This window comes from Rhinopithecus bieti, unplaced genomic scaffold (genome assembly GCF_001698545.2).
Source record: "Rhinopithecus bieti isolate Rb0 unplaced genomic scaffold, ASM169854v2 scaffold_4640, whole genome shotgun sequence".
NCBI classification, from domain to species: domain Eukaryota; kingdom Metazoa; phylum Chordata; class Mammalia; order Primates; family Cercopithecidae; genus Rhinopithecus; species Rhinopithecus bieti.
In genome coordinates this window covers 894,823-918,667 of record NW_016804643.1, presented here as the reverse complement: position 1 = coordinate 918,667, position 23,845 = coordinate 894,823, and the positions used below count along the sequence as shown (strand labels likewise).

Genomic DNA, 23,845 nt, shown 5'->3' with positions numbered 1-23,845 from the left:
TAATCTCCAAACTGTTTTTCCTATGATTCACTGCTCCCACTTAGCTTTTTTTTTTTTTAGCATCTAAACATCTGAATGATTGACAGCATCTATTAAACGTCCATGATAATTTCAAAACCTAACACACTTCTACTAGTAAACTTAGCAAACAGATTTTGATGTTAAATCTTGTATACTTTCAGGAAACATGTTATCCAAAAAACCCAAATTAACACATATTAACTAACTCAAAGGTATTTAAAATCATCAATAGTACTTTTTCCTATCTAGGGAAATATAAGTAAGACACTAGGAAAAGAAAATGCATGTAAGACAAATAATATTAGTGAATTAGTTTATTTAAAACCATCAGTTTTTCCAACGTGAATGGACTGGTTCATATCACACCATATTTAGAGATACAAGGTGATTATAACTAATGTGTCTACAAGACATACTGGGTCAAACAATGTGATCCAAAGGGTATCTTTTAAAAAGAATTTAAGTACTCAGCTGCAAACATAAGTTAGTCACAAATGAGATTTTAAAAACAAAAAAGTTTTTAATGAGTCAATTTATTATAAAAACTTAGCGTGTAATCACAGCCAAATGCATTCCTCAGGCATGCCAGTGGCAAGCAAAATAATGTTAATAGAATGTTATTAAAAAATAAAACTTTTTCTGAATGATATATGTAAAACATCATGGCACATTATCATCATTTGACAACAGAAAACAGGACAGGAAGACATGTTTCAATATTGACTTTTTGTTTCTATAAAGGTAAAAAAAACAAAAATTTCAACAGAACACGTAAATCAGAAATTCTAAAGAGTAAGCCATAAAGAGGTGTTCTCTTCCATGCAATTGCCAGCCGGGCATGGTGGCTCACTCCTGTAATCCCAGCATTTTGGGAGGCTAAGGCAGGCAGATGGCATAAGCTCAGGAGTTCAAGACCAACCTGGGCAAGGTGGCAAGATCCTGCCTCTACAAAAAATAAAATTAGCCAGGTGTGGTGGTGCACACCTGTAGTCACAGCTACTCAGGAGGCTGAGGTGGGAGGATCACTTGAGTCCAGGTCAAGCCTGAAGTGAGTCAAGATCATGCCACTGCACTCCAACCTGGGTGCCAGAGCAAGACCCTGTCTCAGGAAGGTAAAAAAGCATGCAATTCCCTACAAATAATGTCTAATTTCAATGCATGAGAAAAAGCATCTTTACAATTCAAATATATCTTTCAGCCAATAGAGGAACAACTCCATAACTCCCCATCTGCTTTATCTACAAAGACTTAGTGATTACACAATAAAAACTCCTTGGAATTGTAAAAAAATTTTAAATAGCAACAATTCACTTGTTCTTTTCTATTTTATTGACTTATACATTTTCAAATATGACCATGTTAATGACCAAGTATGTACAATATTTTTAAGGACAAAATAACAATTATATACAGTTTGCAAAGATCAAATTCTAACCATGGACACCTTTCTTCTAGTCCAATGACTGAAGCCTGTCCAGTGCCAGTAACGCCCAGGGACTGCATAAGGCCAAATGAAGCCTCAATGCTGTATTTACCTTTTCCCTTTCACACGCTTTCATTTTTCTTAAAGAAACATTTACAATGTACCTGCTTTGAAAATATTAACAATGTTTTGTGCCACAGATCAAAGTCCTTGCCTACTCACAAGCTACTGTTAATTGAAGGCAATGTTACCACTCAGATCAAATTCATATGTCTAGATCCCAGATACCTGGGTATGAAATATGCAAATCTGCCAAGAGAAATTAGATATTTTTCTTTTCTTTTAATATAACCCACTATATAATAGTGAACTAAATATGTTTGTTTCATAGAAACAACTTACATTTGCCAATATGAGGCAAATGGTCTATGTACAGATATATCAGGACTGCCTAACTGACAGTGAGTGTTGCTAGCCAGGCTCCAAGCTAATGGAGCTAATACGGTGGAGCTCTCTGCTGAATGGACTTCCCCTTCAGGATACGTCGGATCTGGAAGATAAACAAATAAAATTTGTGAGGTTTATTTCTTATGGCCAATGCAGTGTATTTCCTTCTGAGTTTCATTCCTTTCTTATACAATCTACACTACTCCTATTAACTTGTAAGTATGTGAAGAAATACATACAATACTTCTCAAGATTTTGAGGTGACTCTTAAAAATACTAAACTCCTTTTAAAGCTTATTTCAGATCTCCTATAATAATCTTTGGGTCCAAGAAAGTAAAACATCTCCATTGAAAATTATCTGAAGTTGAAAATCTCCATAAACTTAAGTAACACCTATATTCTTTTCCTAATTTTTACTCTTGCTATTCGTGAGAACATTTAATATAAGGCAGTAATTAAGGCAAATTATAATATCTCACTTATCTTGAAGTCAGCCTCAACTAACAAGAACACAAAACCCACATTTTATGATACACACACACAAGTAAATCCTTAATACCATTCGAGTCAAAACAGCTATCATGATATCCATTAAAGCATCTACACATAACTTCATGGATCACAGAAAAGACCCCGGCTCATTCAGAGTAATTCATTTTATACCCCAGTCTGACAAATTTTATTTTCTATCTCTCAGCCTCCAGCAGATAAGAAGCAACAATTTAGAAGAAAGGAGATTGAGGTAGGAGATACAACCGATAGCTGCTAGAAGGAAACACACGATCACAGTATCACGATAAAAGCCAGGAAAAAGACCCTCTACCTGCCCAACACACACAAAATACCAAAGCAAAAAGGAGATAATCTGAGAACATTTAATGAAGAGCTAAATGGCTTAATACGTCAATAATCCCTGAGAGCATAGTTATATGACTGCATACCACAAACAGTGAAGCAGAGGCAAATACTGGGCTTAGGACTCTGCCTTTTTAAAAGTTAATGATGGTTCTGGTCCTTGGAACCTCTCTGAATATCAATTTTCTCAGCTGAAACTTGGAAGTTGCAAAGTTCTTCTAACTATTAAATGATATACATGAAAACTCTTTACAAACTATCGAAAGATTCTTTCTAAATTACACAGAGCTCTCTACATAAAGGCTACTATCACACTATGGTCATAGTGACAGCTCAGAATCAAAGAAAAAGCTAAACTGCATTCCACGTATTTTATTTTGTGATTAGTAAAGTATGTAATGACCTACCCACAGCCACAATCCCCCTCATTCCCCCCAGGAAAAGAGTTCTATCAAAAACATTTCAAGTTCTTAAAAGAATAAGTTCTTATTATCTAAAAAGTTTACTCATGAACCTATTCAATCCTCAATGATAACATATAACCATATTTGATGAATAAAGCATTAATTCTGTTTAAAGTATAAAGTATTATTTCTAGGCTGGAAATTATGTAATTTTTCCATTTTTGGTTCAGTATCACTTTGTAGATAGAAATAATTCTAACTATTGATGTTCACTGAGCTCTTCTTACTCTGTACCTGGGACTATTGTCAGCACTCCACATATAACAACTCATTTAATATCTACAATATTTGAAGGCTCATACCTTACAAGACTAAGATTCTCTTTCCTTGGTATCTGCAGGAACCTTGGTACCTTCTCTTTCCGCACCTTAAACCATTCTGACTTACTCTAACCCTAAGTCTGTGTCACAGAATACTACCTGACCTCTAACCATTTTGAATCTATGGATAAACCCTCAGATTTCTTAACTGCTCTGTTTCCAAAGGAAGAGGAACACCAAAATGCTATGATGGCTACCGTGAGACACAGACACTGACAGAGCCCACCTAAAGAGCAACAGCTGGCCTCTGCCCTGCACAGCCTCATCTCCCTCTATGTTTCAGACTGGAGTGCCAAAAAGTACTTCCTCTCCCTCCTGTGCCTCTCACCTGTTCTCCCACAGGGCCATCGGGAACCAAATGCACTGGCTGTTCGTTCTCCAAGTTCCGAGTACTTGGGTCGGCTCCCTTCCTCATCAACAGGCGGACAGCATCTAATTGTGTCAGCCGGTACTGCAGGCTGGCAGCAACATGGAGGGCAGTGTTGCCGTTGTAAGCCTGAAGATAAAACGAAAGACCAGACATCAGGAAGGGGGAAATTTCATGAAAGGAGCTCAAAAACTTTGAAAAGGTGTACAGAAGGCCATTCCCACTCTGGTGTGGTTATTAAAGCTTTCTAAAAGTACCTTTGCATTCACAAAAGACAGGCAACTGGGCAGCTCCAAAAAGAGGCGAATGAGTTCCAGATTTGCTTCTTCAGCTGCTAAATGCAGGGCTGTGCGGCCACTTTTGCGATCCTTGTCAAAGGCAAGAGGGAGAGAAAAAAAGAAAAGAAAATCCAGATACCATGCCTTGGAATACACTTTTCACCCAGTCTCTTGAATATCTGATTCGGCTTCAGAGACTCACTTTGAATGCTCCCTTCTCCACAAAGCCTTGCTTAATCCCAAGCTAAAGGGAATCTTATTTCTCTTAAATTTCCTATTCATTTGCCTATATGCCTCTTGTCACAATGTACCTTTTTATACAGAGTGGCTATAAAATGTAGAAAATAAATGATATTTTAAATCCTATGTCGTAACATATCAGTAAACTATGTATTATGTATTCACCTGCATTTCCAGACTTGGTAGCCTCCCTGTAGAGCCATATTTAGCTATATCTCTCACCTCTTTTACTAGACAGTAAGCCTCAAGGGTCCAAACGGTTTATGACTTAGGCAATTTTCCCCCACATATTCAGTGAATAAAACCAAATTTTAAAAGAATATTTTCCAGCTTAAAAAACAGAAGATGAATTTCACATCCCACAACAATGAAGAAACCCTTACAAAAAGCACTACCTTTATTCTCAGTGTATGAAAATGGAAGCCAAAACGACAATCTCAATTTTAGGTATTTTCTTTTCCTTTCAAAGACTAATTTATTTTACACCTAAATGACCTTTTGGATAATAATCCACAGATTCAAAGCAAATCAAAAAAACACATGAAACCATCTGTTAAAATCTGAGCTTCTTAACCACCCCATACATTGCTACTCACACCATTAATTTCAAAAAAAAAAAAGGGGGAAGTTTGAATCTATACTTGAAAGCAAGGTCTTTTGCTCTTCTGCTATAACCAGCTTCTCCCCTACCCCATCTTAAACCTTTTCTTTAAATTTACCTTCGCTTCCACCGCTGCTCCCATTTGAATTAGGCACTTAATGGTATCAACCAGACTCTTATTCTTCAGTAAAAGCTCCTGAACTTCAGGTGAATGAGGCTGTTGATTTCTCTGGAGTTCATGGACCACAGCATTGTGGGCTATGACTGCACAATGAAGGGGAGTCAGGCCTAGAAGAAAAGTATAATCAAGCAGTGGTCGAGCATCCCATCAGGTCTTTTGGTCCTTCTATAACGACAAAAGTTGAGGATGGCCTCTAACTTAACCTACAAATGGGCTTCGCAAGAACTAGTAAAGCAATCTGAATATAGTCCCTTTGTTGGGTCTCAGTGCTAATTTTATCTACAGAGTATTTTAGCTTTAATTACCTTCCTTCTTAGTATGATACTTAGTACCCTTAGACCTTATGGGTCCCCCCCTCTAAGTGGCTCTCAATCTAATAAAGTTTCAGTTGCTTACCATCATAGTTAGTTGCCTCAAGATCCACAAACTGATTACTTCCCACTGCTCCCTTCTGAATCGCCTGCAGGTTTTAAAAACAGACATCTGTTAGCAACACAAGCTGTGCATATACGTAACTATTAGAATCCCCAAGAAATGAGTAAGTTAACTCAAAATAGATTATTGCAATAGGCAACCTATATCCAACTTCTAATATCCAACTGTATCTCTCTGGCCTTGCAATGATGGAAGCCTGGTCTGCTGCCTCTTACCTGAAGCACCTGGGAGTGGCCCTTCTCAGCACAGACATGCAGAGGTGTTCTCCCCCAGCAGTCTGTGGTGTTCACCTGCGCCCCCAGGTTCACCAGATCCTGCACAATGAGATGCTGATTGGCAGCCACTGCCACCTGAAAGGCACTCTGTGGATATCCAGAGGAAAAAAGATATTTTAAACATACAATGTTATCATAACAAGGAATATGAAACTAAACTATGACTGAGGGAAAAACCCACATAGAGAAAATAAATCCTTTGAATAAGCAATCAAATACTGTAAGACAAGGAAACTAAAGTAAGCCGAGGGTGTGGCTTTATTACACTCAGTGTTTGGTCAAATAGCTACAAAGTTAATGTTAATAACTTCAAGGTTAATGATAGCAAAAAGTCAACATCTCAAAGTTAATATTAACTAAACTCTCTTGACGTTGAGCTCTAAGATGATCTACACATAAGGCTGGTCATCATTCACTTCACCATGACCCCCTCTTTGCCATTTCAGACTCTGTCAAGGTCCTCACCTGTCCATTGTGCTCTTTAATATCCAGCATGTGAAGTGCATTCATCTTTCTTGCTAGAACATAGGAAAGTGCCCTTCTCCCTTGGGCAACAGCAATATGAAGGAACCTGGGGAACATAGAAAGGAAAAGGGGTGAATTATTTCTGATTTCACTAAGTTGTTCTTTTGAAAAAAAAAAATCTTCCTTTAGCCCCCTTTTTATATATTGGTACACTCAAATGCAACATTACAAAGCAAATAATTTGTCTTTTCTGCTACATTGATAATACACCCCAGTTGAAACAGGATGGGTTAGGCTATCAGAAATAAGAAAAAGAAGAATGTCAAGCACCATGCTGATCACCTTACATCTATTAATACTCATAAAATCCCTATACAAGAAGTATTATCATTTTACATCTCCAGGAACTGAGACATAAAGAGGTTAAATAACTTGCCCAAGGCCACAAAGGCATCAGGACAGATTAAGATCAATCTGCAAACCAACTCACAGTTTATCCCTACTCGTGATCTAATTGTTTCTGTTCTACAGTCTACGCTGGTCTTCCAAACCCAATTATTCAAGATGACACAGATATTTTTACGATTTAGAACAGGTTATTTGTTCAGCCAAAAAATTTCTTTGAAGGAAAACCCTTTCTTGACATATTAGCTATCACTGTGTGGCGGTTTCTATCTATACTAGTCATCTTGGTAAGCCAACCACTAAGGTATACCTTGGTATACCCTAGAAAAATTCTATGCTTACTAGTCCAACAAGTGTGGCTTACCTAACTAAGAACACGAGATAAAAGGATACTCACGTGTCACCATCTGCATCCTTTGAAAGAAACTGGTCTTGGGAAACATTTGCCAATTTGCTTTCTTCCTGCTCCACTTGCCACTGAAAAAATGATTTCCCTAACTGTATGGTATTCATTGGATTTCCAGGGATGTTTGGGAATGGCAGTGAAGTGTTTGAAGCATCAGAGGCCATCTCGTGCCCCGCCATGGCCTCACAGGGGCTGTTGGACATCATGCTGAAGCTGTGCAAGTGAGCATCATTTTGCTGCTGAACACTGGAGGAAGTCGGAACGGGATGAGCAATATTCTCAGATTCGCTGTCATTATTAAGAAAGGAAACTAAGCTTTGGTTCGGGCAAAACTGTGATTCTTGACCATCAAAGAGGTTTGGTTCGTAAGTGGGGGACTGGGAAGGTCTGGAGAAAGGACTGTATTCCAGAGTTGGTTTGTGGGTGTAGTGCGGCTGCTGCTCTACATGCTGGCTCTGTGGAGAATACTGGTACAGGGAAGCCTGGTCTATCACTTGTGGGGAGCTGCTGACTTGGAATGGTTGGTATTTCTGAGGTGGAGAAAAGACCTGCCCTCCATGGAAGTCTTGACACTGCTCTGCAGAGGAGCTCTGAGGGACCACCACGGGGTTCAACCAGCTAACTTGAACTGTGTTCAGGGAAACGGGGCTGCATTCATTCTTAATGTTGATAATGTTCTGAAGCAGATCAGCACTGCTGTCCTGTTTGGCTTCATTGTGATGAACATCTTCCATGCTCTCCCCAGGCGTTGGTGTTTGAGGTGGTGTCTGGAAAGAAGTAAAATGCAATTTGCACACTCACTTCCTTCTAAAATTATCCCAGGAATAATTTCCAAAGGATAGTCAGAGGACAATCGTAAGATACTTACCAAAAATTGGGAATGCAACAGAGTTGGCCTTTTGCAAGCTGGTCCATCAGACAACGAATCGGGCCCTTTCCTTTTCCCACCATGTGATACTGTGTTCTTCCATTCTGTACCCAAAGGAAGACAGCCTCTGTGATCATCTTACTTGATAAATGTTACCCATAATTACACTCTATGATTTTACTCTAAAGCCCCGAAAAAATTATGAATACAAGTAACTCTTACCTCTGAACTGTTCTATGTTCACACCTTGTGTCTATAAAGAAAAAAGTTTCCAATTTAGTGTATACAAAATGACTTCCTCTTAATATAACATCAATAAGTAAGCTTATCTCTAACACCCTTTATAGCTTACCATAAATCTCTGATACGGTTTTTCTATCAATATTTATTTTCTATGTCAATTTTTATTCTATCTTGCAACTTCCTCATTTTCACTTTCACCTTAGCTCAACGCAGGTCAAGATGAAATTAATAAGAGCATTTGATTTTTCCTCTTCTAGTTAAAATGTTCCATTTCGGTTGAGTCCCTGAACTTGCCTTCATTTATTCATTCATTAAGTTTCTCTTGCCCGCCTACCAGGTGTCTGGCACTGGACTCAGTAGGATACAACAGACCAAATATGGTCTCTGTCCTATGGACTCTGTCATCTATGAAAAATTTCAAGTAACTTACTTGATGACTGGACCTAGGCCATCATAACAACCCTGGCAGACTAACCCCTCCCCACCACTCTACACTCAAAACAGAAAAACAGATGTCACCTTAAAATCATCCACAGCTTGGCCAGAGCCTTTCTGTTTATGACTTCGGATGTGCAACAGGAGTTCCTTCACCGAGTTCTTCACCCGAACACCTTGAAAAGGGCCTCTCTGCTGCCTGCCAACCCCCATATGGGGCTCAACTGTTCAAAAGAAAACAAAACATATTCCTGGTTAAATATCTTCACAGACATAAACGTTACTAATCCCAAAAGTATAGGTGTTGCCTAATGTATAAAGTCCCCAAGCAACAGATTGCAAAACATTTCCAACTTGCTCTGGTCAATCAATGGCCTTGTGAGTCCCGAGCTCTGCTCAAGGGTCCTAAGTTGCCTGATACCTTTCTCTACTGGGTACCCTAAGAAATTAAAGCTCATACAAATGTGGTCAAGGATCCTCAGAACCAAGAGGTAAACCCAAATTAAGCCTATCTTTCAGCTCTAACCACCCATAGGAATGGATCACAGATTTTACCATCCTGACTCTCATAGATCTATAATTATTCTTGACTTTGGAAAAACCTTGGGGAGCAAGTGATAAATTATGCACTTTTCGCTTTTAAACCAATGGTTTTATGTTCACATAGAAATTTTAAAGTCTATCAATTCCGCTTACCCAAGAAGGCACAAAACAACTTCTTTCAAAGATCTCAATGTACCAAAACCTGACAATTAACAATGTCTTAGATTTATGTCTCATTATTTCCTTCAATTCAACCATGCCAAAAAAAAAAGCTGCTTAAATTAACTGAGCTTAAACACATTTCTACATATGCAAACAGGATTTCCCCTCACTGACTGTTTTTGGAATTACTTACACAGGTCTCCTGAGTAAAAAGGAAATATGCTTGTTTCACTTTTAAATTCTGAAATACACTTTAGCATTTAGTATAGAAGTACAGTACACCACTTTTGATCACTATTATGTCACAACCTCTTAATATGTGTGTTGAACATAAATTCACAAAAAGTCAGGAAATGAATAATTCAGCCACTCCATCAAGTGTAGAAAAAATAAGGTGGGGCAAGAAACAACGCATAATTTGAACATATGTATCTATCATAAATATATGAGATAAATAGTTCAATGATAGGGTAAGTGAAACATTAGTTGGCTTTAAGTTTAGGGATTTCAAAAGATACCAGAATTGCCAGAATCTAACACAGCATTTTTCTGGAATGAGAGCAGTTAATAATCCAACGTCACAGAGATTAAAAAAAAAAAAAAAAAATGCAGTTTCAGAAATCCCCTGTGGCTGTGTGGTAAACCAAGGGACTAGCAAAAGTTTCAACCAGATGAAGGCCAAATGGGGAAGAAAAGGTCCTAAACACACATTCTTTCTGGATCTGCTACACAGTGGTTTAAATCACTTTTCACATGATTTTAAATGACTTAAAATGAAAATGAGAAGTCACTTTTTAAAATAAATGACAACCAAAACAGGAGTGGCTAAGAGCGGGAAACACCGGAAAGAGATGTTCTTTAAAATCATGCTGATTAGACTCTCAACGGTTCAATTATGGAGGCGTTTTTCTAGCCTACCCACAGGGGCATCCTGTTTTCCCCCAAATTATGCAACTCGGTTCACTAAGAAAGGAAACCAATTCGCAGCCAACGAAAGATAACATTACGTCTTTCTCTGCTAGATATGGCTTATCCGTTGTTTTTTTTTTAAGGCATACAGAACAAAAATAAGATCTTAGAAATTCTGGACAGACTTCCGAAACTCGCCAAACTAAAGGCATAACTTGAGTTGGTTTTCAGCCCTGCTTCACCTTAACAACCGCAGTTTTCTTTTCTTTGACGGTCAAGTATTTTTACTTAAAACTTCCACAAATACTGACGAAGAAATAAGTCATGACCTTTAACGCAATCCCCAAACCCTTATCCTCTGCTACAGCTTTTCACTAAAATAGTCACAAGAAGAAAATTACACCTACATCAGACCCCAAATCTCATCATAGTATATTAATTATAACTCAACAAAGCTGCTTCTTAGAGAGTGAGAGATCTGGTCACTCGCCCGGCAGTCAGAGCTGGGCTGAGCGGTTTCCGAAGCCCCGAGGCCCGCAAAAGGGCGCCGGTACAGCGGGCCGCCGAAGGGCGTGTAGATCTGGCAGGCGTCCGGCCCGGGCAAGACGGGGAGGGGTAATTGATGGCTAACGTGCGTACGTCCTAGCTCTAAGGAGGGCGCAGGAGCCACCCTCCATCTGGGGAGTCTTCCAACCTCCCAGGGCGTGCGCGCCCCGAGAACGCAGCGGTGCGGGGCCGGGTGGTACCTGGCTGGCGCTCGGCGCGGGCGCCGCCTCTCGGCCGGGACTCCACGGCGCCGCAGGAGGACACAGACGAGGCGGAGGAGAAGTCCGAGGAGTCGGAGCCGGGAGATCCGGGCGCCGAGGGGCCCGAGGCCGAGCAGCTGGCGTCGCAGGCGCCCGGGGCGGCGGCGGGCGGCGACGCGCCGTAGAAGTAGCCCAGGTTGAGTGGGCTGGTCATGAGGCAGCCCCCTCTCCCGCCGCGGCTGTCGTCCAGCAGCTTTCCACATCATGCGTCCAGGCCAGCGCGCTCGGCGACACCGACACCGTGCGCCATCCGGCTCCGCTGCGCCGCGGCGGCCTCCCGGGCGGGCTCAGAGAGCTGTCGGCTGGCGGATGGCGCGGGCGGGTACGGGCGCGGCGCGGGGCTGCCAGGGTATTTAACCGGCCGCTGGGCTCGCCGACCTTCCCGGCGCCCGGCCCGGCCATTGGCGGTGCCCGGGCCGCCTCCCAGCCCCTCCTCCGGATGCGTCCGATTTCCAGTAAAATGTACAGGATGAGGCAATGCGCCCTCCGCCCTCGCCCCGCCCGCCCGGCTCCGCCCAGACCGACCGGTTGTTTTCCTGCCCTTCACGTGGAAACCCCGACAACGCGCGGCCTCCCGCCTCCTGCCTCTCGCCTCCCGCCTCCCGCCTCCCGCCTTCCACCTTCCACCTCCCGCCTGCGGGACCCCGACCCTCGCCCGGGCCAGTCCTGCCCTCTAGGCCCCCGCCGGGCCTGGGAGCCCGGGGAGAGGGCGCGCGGCGCAGGGCTGGGCCTGCAGAGGGAGGCGGAAGTCAGCGGTGGGAACCGGTCGGCCTGGTTCTTGGGGACTGGCAAGTCCGGAAGGAGCCCGGCCCTCACCCCTCTGCCTGCCCTGGCGCGGCGAGCTGTTAGCCCAGTTAACGCATCTCTGGAAGGTTCTTAAGGGCCTGTCTCCTTGGGCGCCCCAGCGTAGCCTCCCTTCTCAAACAGCTTTTGTCGACGTTTTTAGGCAACATCCCGAATTGAAAGAGATGTTGGAGCATTTTTATGTTCTCAAATTATCTTCTGGGACGCAAATAATTTTTTAGGTGCAGCCATGAATAAAAAGTAATGCCACACTTCTGTATCCTTCAGTACTAGAACAAAGGCATCTTAGCAAAATAATTAATACACAAACATAGATGTCTGTATTATACATAGATGTAATTTTTTAAATTCTGCATAGCTTTACATTGCATCTGATAAACTAACACAGTAATTTTGACCTTTCCTATCTTGAATACTTTTTTCCAATGGATTTATACAACTATTTGTTCAAGTCCAACTAGCAAAAAATGCAGGAATGATAAGGTTAAGTACACACATGCTATGTTAAAAGAAACCGATTATGATTAAATAACACGAGGGATACAAAGTTCAGTGAGCCACCTAAAAAGAGAAACAACAGGTCTGGTAGAGGAAAAAGGAGGTCAGAAGGAAAATCTTTGCAGGGGTGGTGGCATTTAAGATAGTTCCTAAAGGATGGGGGGGGGGGCATGGGGCCCACAGCATTTACAGAAAGAACAAGAGCAAAGAATTAAGGAGAGGGTTCATATTAGAGTGTACAGTCCCTTTTTACGATTGTCAAGAGAAGACGATGACATTAAACATAAAAGGTAACTTGGTGCCTTTGGGTGGAGCACCTCCAGCAGCTGAGACAGTGGAATTTTATTTAATAAACATTGAGGAAACATGAATTTTAGGTAGGCAAAATTAATCTGCAAGCAGTTGAGAGAAGATGAGCCCAGAGGCCATTAGGATCCACTGCAGCAGCCCAGGAAATGACTGGGCACTGGGGCAGATACAGTGGGAAAGGAGAAAGTAAATGGAAAGAAAGCAGAGCTGGGCAGCATTGCTAGGGCAGAACCCACAGGTCTGGCTCTTTTGGAGGTGGGGAGCAATGAAAGGGTCCCCGGTCAGGCCATAGCTTGCAGCCATGACCAGGTTAACAGGGCCACCAGCTCCAGATCACAAGGAAAACACCAGAGCAGAATGTTAGGGTTTTAGGAGGAAGGGAGGGACACCATGAGTTTGGATTGTTACTCAGTATTGGTAGGTGGTATAAGACCCTGGTGGGGACAGGTCCAAAGTAAATACAGCCATGCCCCACAAAATGATGTTTAAGTCAACAATGAACTCCATGTACAATGGTGGTCCTGTAAGATTGTAATACCATATTTTTTACTGTGTCTATGTTTAGATATGTTTAGATAGATAAATACCTCTGTTATAGTTGCCTACAGTGTTCAGTACAGTAACATGCTGTGCACGTTTATAGCCCAGGAGCAACAGACTACACCATAGAGCCTAGGTGACTAGTAGGCTAGACTATCTAGGTTTGTGCAAGTACATTCCATAATGTTCAAACAACGACAAAATCACTTAACGACACATTTCTCAGAATGTATCTCCATCGTTAAGCAATGCATGACTGTATTTCCTTGTTTCTCACAAGTGTATTTCCCTAAAACTTCTTGCTGTCTCTCCCTCTTTTTGATAACTTTAAAAAATAAATAAATAAATAACAAAACAAATTCCTTGGTGTATCTGTGGAAAATACAAGACTTCAGTAACTGCAATTCCTTGGAAACCAAAATCATTTAAAAGATGCTCCAAATAAGATGTTGAGTGTGATGGTTAATTTGATGTGTCAATTTGACTGGATTAAGGCATGCCCAGGCAGCTAGTAAAACATCATTTTGGGGTATGTCTGTGAGAGTGTTTCTGGAAGATATTTGCATTTGAATCAGTAGACAGAGTGAAGAAGATCCCCCCTCGCCAATGTGGGCAGGCATCCTGCAATCCACTGAGGGCCAGAACAGAACAAAAAGGCTGAAGCTCTCTTCTTGAGCTGGGGCATCCATCTTTTCCTACCCTTAGACATCAGCACTCCTGGTTCTTGGGCCTTCAGACTCTGACTAGGACTTACACCACCAGCTCGCCTGGTTCTCAGGCCTTCAGGCTTGACCTAGAACTGCATCACCAGCTCTTCTGGTTCTTCAGCTTACGGATGGCAGATGGTGGGACTTCTTGGCCTCCATAATTGTGTGAGCCAATCCTTCAAAATAAATCTGTTTCTACATATGTATATGTACCCTATTGGTTCTGTTTCTCTGGAGAACCCTAATACGTTAGAGTTTCTCAATAAAATCTATCTGAATTTTGTTTTCTACCTACTAATATTTTATGTATAATAAAGGATTTAAATGCCCATTCAAATAAATCCATAGAAAGTAATTTTTTACAAAATTAATTATCCTCCTGTTTTAATTATCTTCCCATTTTGCATGAGATACGAAAATTCAAGCCACAAATTCGTGACCTCTGGAGAACTTAATATAGACCAAGATGATCAACAAAAGACTAATGTTTCAACATGAAGTTTTCTGGCAATGCCAAAGCAATAGTACTGTTTGACAAGACCACAACCCCCAATGCCCAGAAGCCCTCCCACACACATCAAAAACAGTTGTTAACATCGCTACCAAAAAAAATTTAAATGTACTTTGCTTTATGTAAATGTCGAAATACAAATTCAGTTTGATCCGTCAGGTCAGATGATAGGATGCTGCCATTGTTCTAATCAAATATGGTTGAACACTCATGCTGTGGGAGACAGCCACCATGTTACGAGGACACTCCCTGGAAAAGTCAACTGAGGCCAACAGCCAGCACCAATATGCCCGCCATGGGAGTGAGCTACTTTGAAAGTAGATTCTGCCGCCGCACATCAGGACTTCAGATGACTGCAGCTCTGGCCGACATCTTGACTGTAGTCTTATGAGAGATTTTGAGCCAGAACTCTCAAAAACACTCAGAGATTCCTGATGCACAAAAACTGTATATGAAATATGGGGCCTTGAGAATTTGTCCAGTTACACTGCTCCATCAAAAGCAAAGAAGAGATTAAAATCCTCATCAAACTGACTCTGGAGCCTCATCTTTTGCTTTAAAAAAAGAGATTAGAGGATTCACTTCCTCCAGACTCAGATGTACCGTCTACACCTAAAGATACAGAAAAAGATGAAATGATCTATCAGAGAGTTCTGTGACAACTCATAGAGGGGAGAAATCTAGTCCAAAGCTACTGGAAGAAACATGTATGAGAATGCTATCTTTCCCCAGGCTTTATAAATGTTAATAATTTACCTTATTGTATCTTATGCAGTAGAACATTTTTGCATAGTTTTATGGTGTCAATTAACATTGTAACACTATCTTGAGACCAATAATTCAGAGTTTCAAAAAAGGAATTGAGGGCTGGGCTGGGTGCAGTGGCTCACTCCTGTAATCCCAGCAATTTGGGAGGTCACGGCAGGAGGTATTGCTTGAGCCCAGTATTGCTTCAAGACCAGCCTGGGCAATATAATGAGACCCCATCTCTACATAAAATAAAAAATTAAAAAATTAGCTGGGCATGGTGGCACATGCCTGTGATCCCAGCTCCTTGGGAGGCTGAAGTGGGAGGATAACTTGAGCCCAAGAAGTCAAGGCTGCAAGCAGTAGGCTATGATCATACAACTGTACTCCAGCCTGAGTGACAGAGCAAGACCTTGTCTCAAAAAAAAAAAAAAGGAATTGGATTTTTTTCTTTTCTTTTTTTTTTTGAGACGGAGTCTTTCTCTGTCACCCAGGCTAGAGTGCAGTGGCATGATGTCAGCTCACTGCAAGCTCCGCCTCCCAGGTTCATGCCATTCTCCTGCCTCAGCCTCCCAAGTAGCTGGGACTACACGTTCCCGCCACCATGCTCAGCTAATTTTTTGTATTTTTAATAGAGATGGCATTTCACCGTGTTAGCCAGGATGGTCTCAATCTTCTGACCTCATGATCCCCTGCTCCTCGGCCTCCCAAAGTGCTGAGATTATAGGCATGAGCCACTGCACCCGGCCGGAATGGGATTTTTAAGTGTAGATGTAATGAACTTTTGAAAAGCTAAGGACAATTTGGAACAGCTTTTCAAACTTGAGATGAAAAAGCCAGTATCTTACAGGATAAGTTATTATATTACTTTGGCTGAAGAAATGAACACCATAGGTGAGAGACCAGTAAAGCCTGGTAGAGTTTATTTTGCTGAATGCTTTCTAGATGAAAAGTCAGCAAAAGAAATCACAGCACTGCCACTTTGCAATGATCCAGTAGCTCACCGAATTAAAGACTTAACTGCAAACTGCTTTTGTCTGCAGAATTGCACTCCTGCCTTAGAAATGGATAGGTTTATGGACCGTCTGGACTTGCTATTTCAGTTATATTCACTTACAGCACCAGCCAGTCATCAGAGGTCTTTTATTTGAATGCATGACAACAAACACAAGGAATGCGGAAACATTCAAAATGTACAATAACTTTTCAAACCTCATCATTTATCCTGAAACAGTTGTGTTTACATTTGAAATGATGGTACAAATGCAATGGGTAAAACGACTGGTGCCTTAAAACAAATCAAGGCAGTGGCAACAAAATGAACTAGTAATCACTGTATTCTTCACCACTGTCTACTTGCAGAAGGAAAAAGAAAAAAAGCCAGTTTCACCTAAAAAGTCCTGGACGAAACAGTAACAGTCTTAATTGACTCTTGTATACATCATTTTAATATTTTATGTGGCAAAATGGGAAATATGCATAGAAGTTTGTGCTGCATCCTGAAATATGGCAATTGTCTCAAGGAAATGCACTTGTCTATTAGCTTGAACAATATGACATTGCCATTTGTTCTAATCAAATACCGTTTTGAGTTGTGAGTTGAACTGCCCTCTGTTTTTCATGGAATACCAATTATACTTGACTGACAAACTGTGTTTCAGATTCAGGTATTCGTCAGTTTTTGGTTTTGTTTTGTTTTTTAATGAACAAAGTGAGCCTGTCATATCAAGGAAAATAACTAACAGTATTTATTGCCAATAATAAAATTCAAGTTTTTGAATAAAAATTACAATTTTGGGAAACTTCTGTTCGACACCTTGAGCTTGATAACTTCCTAGTTCTAGAAGACTTTTTTGATAAGCCCAATGGTGATGTGCTATTAACAAATGTGATTTTTTTAATATTATATAATGAAATGTGGCAACATTTAGAAAATTTGCAAAACTTAATAATTTCCAAATGAACAATGCAAGACATTGTAAAATCATACATGAGTGAAAGAGCCACTCAAAGTGTGAGAGTGGCCAATGGATTTTAATGTATCAGAATATAAAAAGTTCATTGACATGGTTTCAGGTTCCATCTTGTATCTCTCCTTTAAGGAACTACCACTTGTTTTGGTATAATATTAAATTAGAATATCCAAATTACCTGAAAAGACTATTAAGCTGTTTCTTCCTTTTCCAACTACATATGTGTATGAGACCAAATTTTCTTTATATTTTCACCAACATAACATATTGTGACACATGTTTCTTTTTTAAGAGACAGGGTTTCACTCTGTCACTCAGGCTGGAGTGCAATGGCATGATTATTGCTCATTGTAACCTCTAACTCCTAGGCTCAAGCTCTCCTCCCACCTCAGTCTCCCCAGTAGCTAGGACTACAGGCATGCTCCACCAGTCCTGGCTAATTTTTTTTATTTTTCATGTTTTGTAAAGACGGGGTCTGGCTGTGTTGCCTAGGCTTGTCTGGAACTCCTGGCTTCAAGAGATCCTCCCACCTCAGCCTCCCAAGTCACTAGGATTACAGACATAAACCCCTGCACCTGGCCAACTGCAACAAAAGAAATGCAGAAGCAAATATGAAAATCTGTCTTCTGTAAAACCGGACGTTAAGAAATTTGCAAAGATGTGAAACAATACTGTTTGCATGAAGTTTTTTTTTTAGAAAATACAGTTTTTAAAAATAAATTAGTAAGTAAAGATTTAAATAAATTTTAGGGATCGAATGTAGGCAATGTCCTATCAGTCAACTCAATAGTTCCAGATTGGACTCATCATTGTTGAACACCTGGTTCTGAAACTCTCCTCTCTTCTCCATCTCTAATTTCCACTATCCAAGACAGGCCTTGATCTCTTACCTGATGCAAATGATCACCCATCCAGCCCTGCCCACTTAAAACCCATCCTCCAGACTGCCATCAGCATGCCAATGGGATGCTGGAATGCCAGGAATTCTTCGGCCAGGTCTAAGAATTCCTCCACACCAGTGGTGTTCAATCTTTGGGCTTCCCCTGAGCCACAGTGGAAGAAGAATTGTCTTGGGTCACACATAAAATACACTAACACTAATGGCAGCTGATGAGCTAAAACAAAAAAGAAAAAAGAGAAAAAAATCACGAAAGAATCTCATAACGTTTTAAGAGAGTTTATGAATTTGTGTTGGGCCACATTCAAAGCCATCCTGGGCCACATGCAGTCCATGGGCCACAGGTTGGACAAGCTTGCTCTACGCTGTTAAAAAATCCTTCAGTTACAAATCTGCACATTGTGCACATGTACCTTAGAACTTAAAGTATAATAAAAAATAAAAAAATCCTTCTGTGGCTCTCTACTGCTTTTAGCATGGAGTCCAATCTTCTTAGAATGACAGATGTCCAAGCCCTGCCTTCCTCACAAGCTTCATCTTCCTCGTTACCTTCAGTAATACGAAACTGAATAAGTTTCCCACAGCTCTGGGACTTTGCTCTTACTGTTCTTCTCTCCTCTTCCTCACCCAAAAACTCATGCTCACTTAATACCCAACACTCACTCAAGACTCACTTAATAGCCAACACTTCTGGAGCCTTCCCTGACCCTCCCTTCCTCCCCTGACCCCAACTGTCACCCCTACTTCTGGGCTAAGGGTCTTCCTCTCAGTCTCCACATAGACTTCTATCATAGCTCTTAGGATGTGCTAAAATTAACCATTTATGAGTCTGTGTCCTCTATTCCACTATAAGCTCCCGAGACATGTATCCCTTGTCAATAGCCAAGTACCTGTTACTTAGTAGGTAGTTACTTGGTACATATTTAACTGGATGGTAGAAACAAGTGGAAATGCTTCCAAAATTATTTTATGTCAATACTGTACAGACATCAAAACAAATACTTTGGCCCCTTGAATTAGAATCTCCTCATTCTCTGCACTTGGATTATTATAAAACTATTTTCATCTATGTTGTAAATATAAAAACCCAGCTGTCTTTTGCCCAGAATTCTTTGTAAAGAACATAAAATCTTTCAGGAGCTTTCAAAACAGATATCATCTCATGTGTTGACTTGTTGAATGCTTTCCCTTAAAAATAATAATTTGTTATTATCCCCATAGCAATGCAATGTAAAACATCTCAAGAAACATTTAAACTTCAGGGTATTCTAACAGACTTTTCTAACTCAGATGAGTAAATCAGACCACATATTTTCAAATTCTAGTTATTCTTCAATATGGTAGTGCTTTATAAATGTCAGGTACTCTTCTAAGTACTGGGACACAGTGGTACATCAGACAAACACTCATCTCTGTCTTTATGGAGCTTATACCTGGCTGTGTGAACATTCTGGTCCATATAGTATCCATATAATAGAAACAATTACTATTGCTGAGATATATGAACTCAGTTCTACTGGTACTCATATACTTCCCAATAGGCCACCTGACCAACCAGGCTATGGCACAGACAGCTGTAGTTAGTAAGTTCTATAAGCTGTTTCCTTACAATGGTGTAACCTATTATTTTGTATGTTTTAATCTGGAAAGATCAAAAGGTTGTCTTTAAAAGTAATTCTCTAGGTCCTGTTTGCAGTAAATTATTAGCACCTGATGTCAAAGCATAGTACACCATATTGAGGAAATTTCTCCAACCAGTAACCTGATCATCATACAGATGAATCAGCAAAAGGTTTGCACATCTCAGAACATCCTGCTCAGTGCTAAGAGAATAAACTTGATATGCCGTTAAGTACTGTATGTATAGTATGTACAATGTTGCATATTATGGACTGATTGTGTGAAGACAAAATTAATAGTGTCCCTGGAGTCATCTCTCTGCAACTTCCTTTTATATGAAAGTATCAGAGGAGATGCCATATACCACTTTGTCCTCCTCACAAATATTTTCCGAGCACCCACAATGTGTGAGTGAGTCATCCACCATGTAAAGTAACTCCACTGCTTCCCAGCAGGTACAAAAGTTCTGTCTTCTGATGGGCGGCCAGAGAGGCACCTTGCACAAAGTCAGGTCACACAGCTGAACATCCCAATAAACAGATGCCTTATAAACAGACCCTGAATCACAGCAATGCTACAATACCCTGAAATACTTTTTCAGCATCCCATCCTTCTAGCCCAGCAGGAATCCAAGTGTATAAACTGAAAACAAAACAAATTTTTCTTCCCCTTTAACGTTTCATTTCTAAAGAAATGAAAATTCTTCCATTTGATTTCAGAACGTATCTACATGCTATAAAATGCATATGTTTCATGCAAAATCATATATATGATGGAGTGGTGTTTGGTATTAGTCTGAAGGGCTATCTGTGTACCACACTCTCTCTCTAATAGTAATAACCAAAACTCACACAGAACATCCATATGAAACAAGTACACTTTCTTAACTTTCACCCTGTAAGCGGTTCTTAGCTCATGAGGGTGTTTTCTGGTTTCTATTTATAATGATGAACTTTATCCACTATAGACACTTACAGATAAAAATGAGGTAGGTGAGCTTTGTCCAAAAAGGCAGAGAGCATTACAAGTTCCACGGCTGCTTCTGCTTTCTCTGACTTGTTGACAACTCCAGAAGTTTCATTTCCACACATATGAATGAAAGCATCCTCCTAAACGCTGAATGTGGGAATACTGTCAACTCTTGCCTGCTTTAAAGGACACTAAAATCTGAACTGCCTTAAAACAGAATGGTGAAGGACCAAAAAGTATCTTCTAATCCCAACTCCCCTTTCTCCCTCCTTTTTTCCTCTCCATTCTTCTTTGTGACACTCTTTCCTACATAAATCCACAGATTCTAGACAGTAATACATAGTGCAAAATTACCCAACCCTGTACCCTTCTACTGTAAAAAATGTACATGCTCTGGGAAAGGATCTCAGTTTTCAGGAAGAGAACTAATGAGCTAATTTACATTGTACTATAAATACATAACATTGTTACTTTTCCTGATAATATTTACTTTTAAGGAGAAAATCTGAAGGCAATTAACCCCAAAGAACTGAATATTTTATAGTTGAATTTTAGGATCTACAGAAATTAAGTAAAGAAAATTTCTGACCGAAAGACGCTTCACCATTCCTTTGTATGAGGCTTTGGCCTACATGGACCTGCAAAGGCCTAAAGCTAAGAAACTTCTAACCATTATACTTTTCCTTTATATTTTGACTTAAACCTTCTGTTTTCCCCTAAAGAAAAGGCTAAATTTGGAAGGTTAAATTGAGCTTAAACTGAGCTCATTAATATAGAAAAGGAGTACAGTACTTATAAATGTTCAGTACATAGTTGCTTCATAAACATGTTGATTAGAATTTATGTTTTTCAAAACTTTCATATCCAAAATTTTCTTCCCCCTTCCCTTTGTAACACAGATAACACACATTTGTCAAACTAAACGAGGGATAAGAATATAATGGGCCGGGCGCGGTGGCTCAAGCCTGTAATCCCAGCACTTTGGGAGGCCGAGACGGGCGGATCACGAGGTCAGGAGATCGAGTCCATCCTGGCTAACATGGTGAAACCCCGTCTCTACTAAAAAATACAAAAAACTAGCCGGGCGATGTGGCGGGCGCCTGTAGTCCCAGCTACGTGGGAGGCTGAGGCAGGAGAATGGCGTGAACCCGGGAGGCGGAGCTTGCAGTGAGCTGAGATCCGGCCACTGCACTCCAGCCTGGGCGGCAGAGCGAGACTCCGTCTCAAAAAAAAAAAAAAAAAAGAATATAATGTTATGTCTTATTTAAAGGCATGAATGCCTTATATGCCACATTTTTTCAAGAAGAATTTCAATTCTGGAACTTTTAATTCAGAATTTAAAACTTGAAGTTTTTTGTTTTGGGGGATTTTAGGAAATTTTATTTGTTTTTATAAGTCTCTAGGGATTTATACTGAATTTCTGTAAACAAGGACAATAGTGTGTGCCAGACAGAAAGACTAATTATAAAAATGTTTAAGATCTGAGAAGGAGAAATCAGCTTACATCACGTGTAACATATATTAATACCAACAAAATAGTAATAAATCATAGATCCATAATATAATAATACTTTGGAACACTGATAATGTTTATAATAACTACCACTATTTAATATCTACCATATGCGGAATACTATGTACTTTATATACATACATTATCTCTAATGTATATAACAACTGGGAGAATGGTCAAAGATGTAAAATACGCAGTTATGAAATCTTGCCAAACACAATGAATACTAACAGACAAAATACATCAAACATGCATAGCTATCAACAGGAATAATTTTATGAAGGAATAATTTAATACTGGAATTAGTGAGGAAATCTGAATTCTCAGTTACTAAAAGACTACGCAAATGTAATACAAAGTTGATGACAATTATTTATTCAAACAATCACCTTATCTCCCCCAAATTGCTTTTGCTTACATTTTCTGGATACTTTAGGCCAGGAGTTGGCAACTACGGCCTGCAGGCCAAATCCAACCTATTTTACAGCTGTCACCTAAAAATGGTTTTTACATTTTAAAATGATAATATTTTAAATGTTTGTGTAAGTGCCTGCATAATATTCTCCATCTTGTCTCTTGGCCCACAAAACCTAAATTTTTACTATATGGCCCATTACAGAAAAAGCCTGCCAACCCTTGTTTAAGCAAAAGTGCTTAGAGGCACTGCAGTGTCATGGCTTTGAAGCCTGCATACCCATCTGTGCCTTTTACCAGCTACGTGACCTTGGGCAAATCTCTTAATCTCTGAGCCTCAGTTTACTTGCCTATACATTGATCTACAAGTATCTAAATCAAATTTCTAATATGGCATGAGATAATGTGCAATGTATGTCAAGTACTTGACACATCCTAGACACTTAATAAGTGTTAGTTCCCTTCCTGTTCCCATAAATTATTATGACCATTAAGTAAATCTCCCTCTTATTTGTGTGCATATGGCTACAGGGAGTGGAAAATGATTGATTACAGATTGGACAAAACCTGTTAGTCATACCTCGCATCTGCATTGAATTTTTCTCCCAGAGCACTTTCACACGTATGCAATCAAACTGATTACAAAGGAGTATAATCATAAAAATATCATAATTGTAGAATTTGTAAGTCAGACAACTATTAGAGTGAACAGTTCCTAAAGAGGCACTGAACTGGCCATAGGTTCAGTAAACAGGTTCGACGTCCTTCTCTTTTTCTCTCTTTCCAACAAGCGTGCTCAGAATTTCATCTCCTAATCTGATTCTGGATTTTATAGACTTGTCCTGTTGCCCTGCAGAGTGTCCTCTTCCCATCAGCCTACATCATTCCGTACCGTGTTAAAGTTCCATAAAATTCTAGCAAACAAGGGTCTGGGGGAGCAAAAGTTAATTCGGCAGTAAAGAGGAGAGGATGGAAACCAACAAAGTCCCCCTTTAGTTTTACATGTTCTGTTCAGCTTAACTCTCAGATCTTCGATCTGTGATTCTCACCCCTGTGTTTTCCACCTGACAGGTATGGCGTGCCCCATCAGAAAGGTGCTCTGTGGCCTGTACGATTTTTTTTTTTTTTTTTTTTTTTTTGAGACAGGATCTCACTCTGTTGTTCAAGCTAAGTGCTGTGGCTCAATCACCCA

At 40.3% G+C, this 23,845-nt stretch overlaps 1 protein-coding gene across 4 annotated transcripts in view; it reads right to left on the bottom strand.

The window, feature by feature from the left end:
- Positions 1 to 317: 317 nt before the first annotated feature.
- The window catches only part of NFKBIZ (NFKB inhibitor zeta), a 34,203-nt gene continuing 10,675 nt past the window's right edge, over positions 318 to 23,845 (bottom strand). Inside the window, exons 1-12 of one of the 4 annotated variants that reach the window (XM_017869527.1) lie at positions 11,091 to 11,570; positions 8,815 to 8,954; positions 8,275 to 8,305; positions 8,053 to 8,156; positions 7,176 to 7,951; positions 6,374 to 6,479; positions 5,849 to 5,995; positions 5,595 to 5,658; positions 5,136 to 5,305; positions 4,156 to 4,266; positions 3,860 to 4,027; positions 318 to 1,994 (exon numbers count right to left, since the gene is read on the bottom strand). In XM_017869527.1, coding sequence (XP_017725016.1) covers positions 1,941 to 1,994; positions 3,860 to 4,027; positions 4,156 to 4,266; positions 5,136 to 5,305; positions 5,595 to 5,658; positions 5,849 to 5,995; positions 6,374 to 6,479; positions 7,176 to 7,951; positions 8,053 to 8,156; positions 8,275 to 8,305; positions 8,815 to 8,954; positions 11,091 to 11,304 — 2,085 coding nt within the window. In that variant the 5' untranslated portion in view covers positions 11,305 to 11,570 and the 3' untranslated portion in view covers positions 318 to 1,940. The other 3 variants (XM_017869530.1, XM_017869526.1, XM_017869528.1) reach the window with 3 other exon arrangements.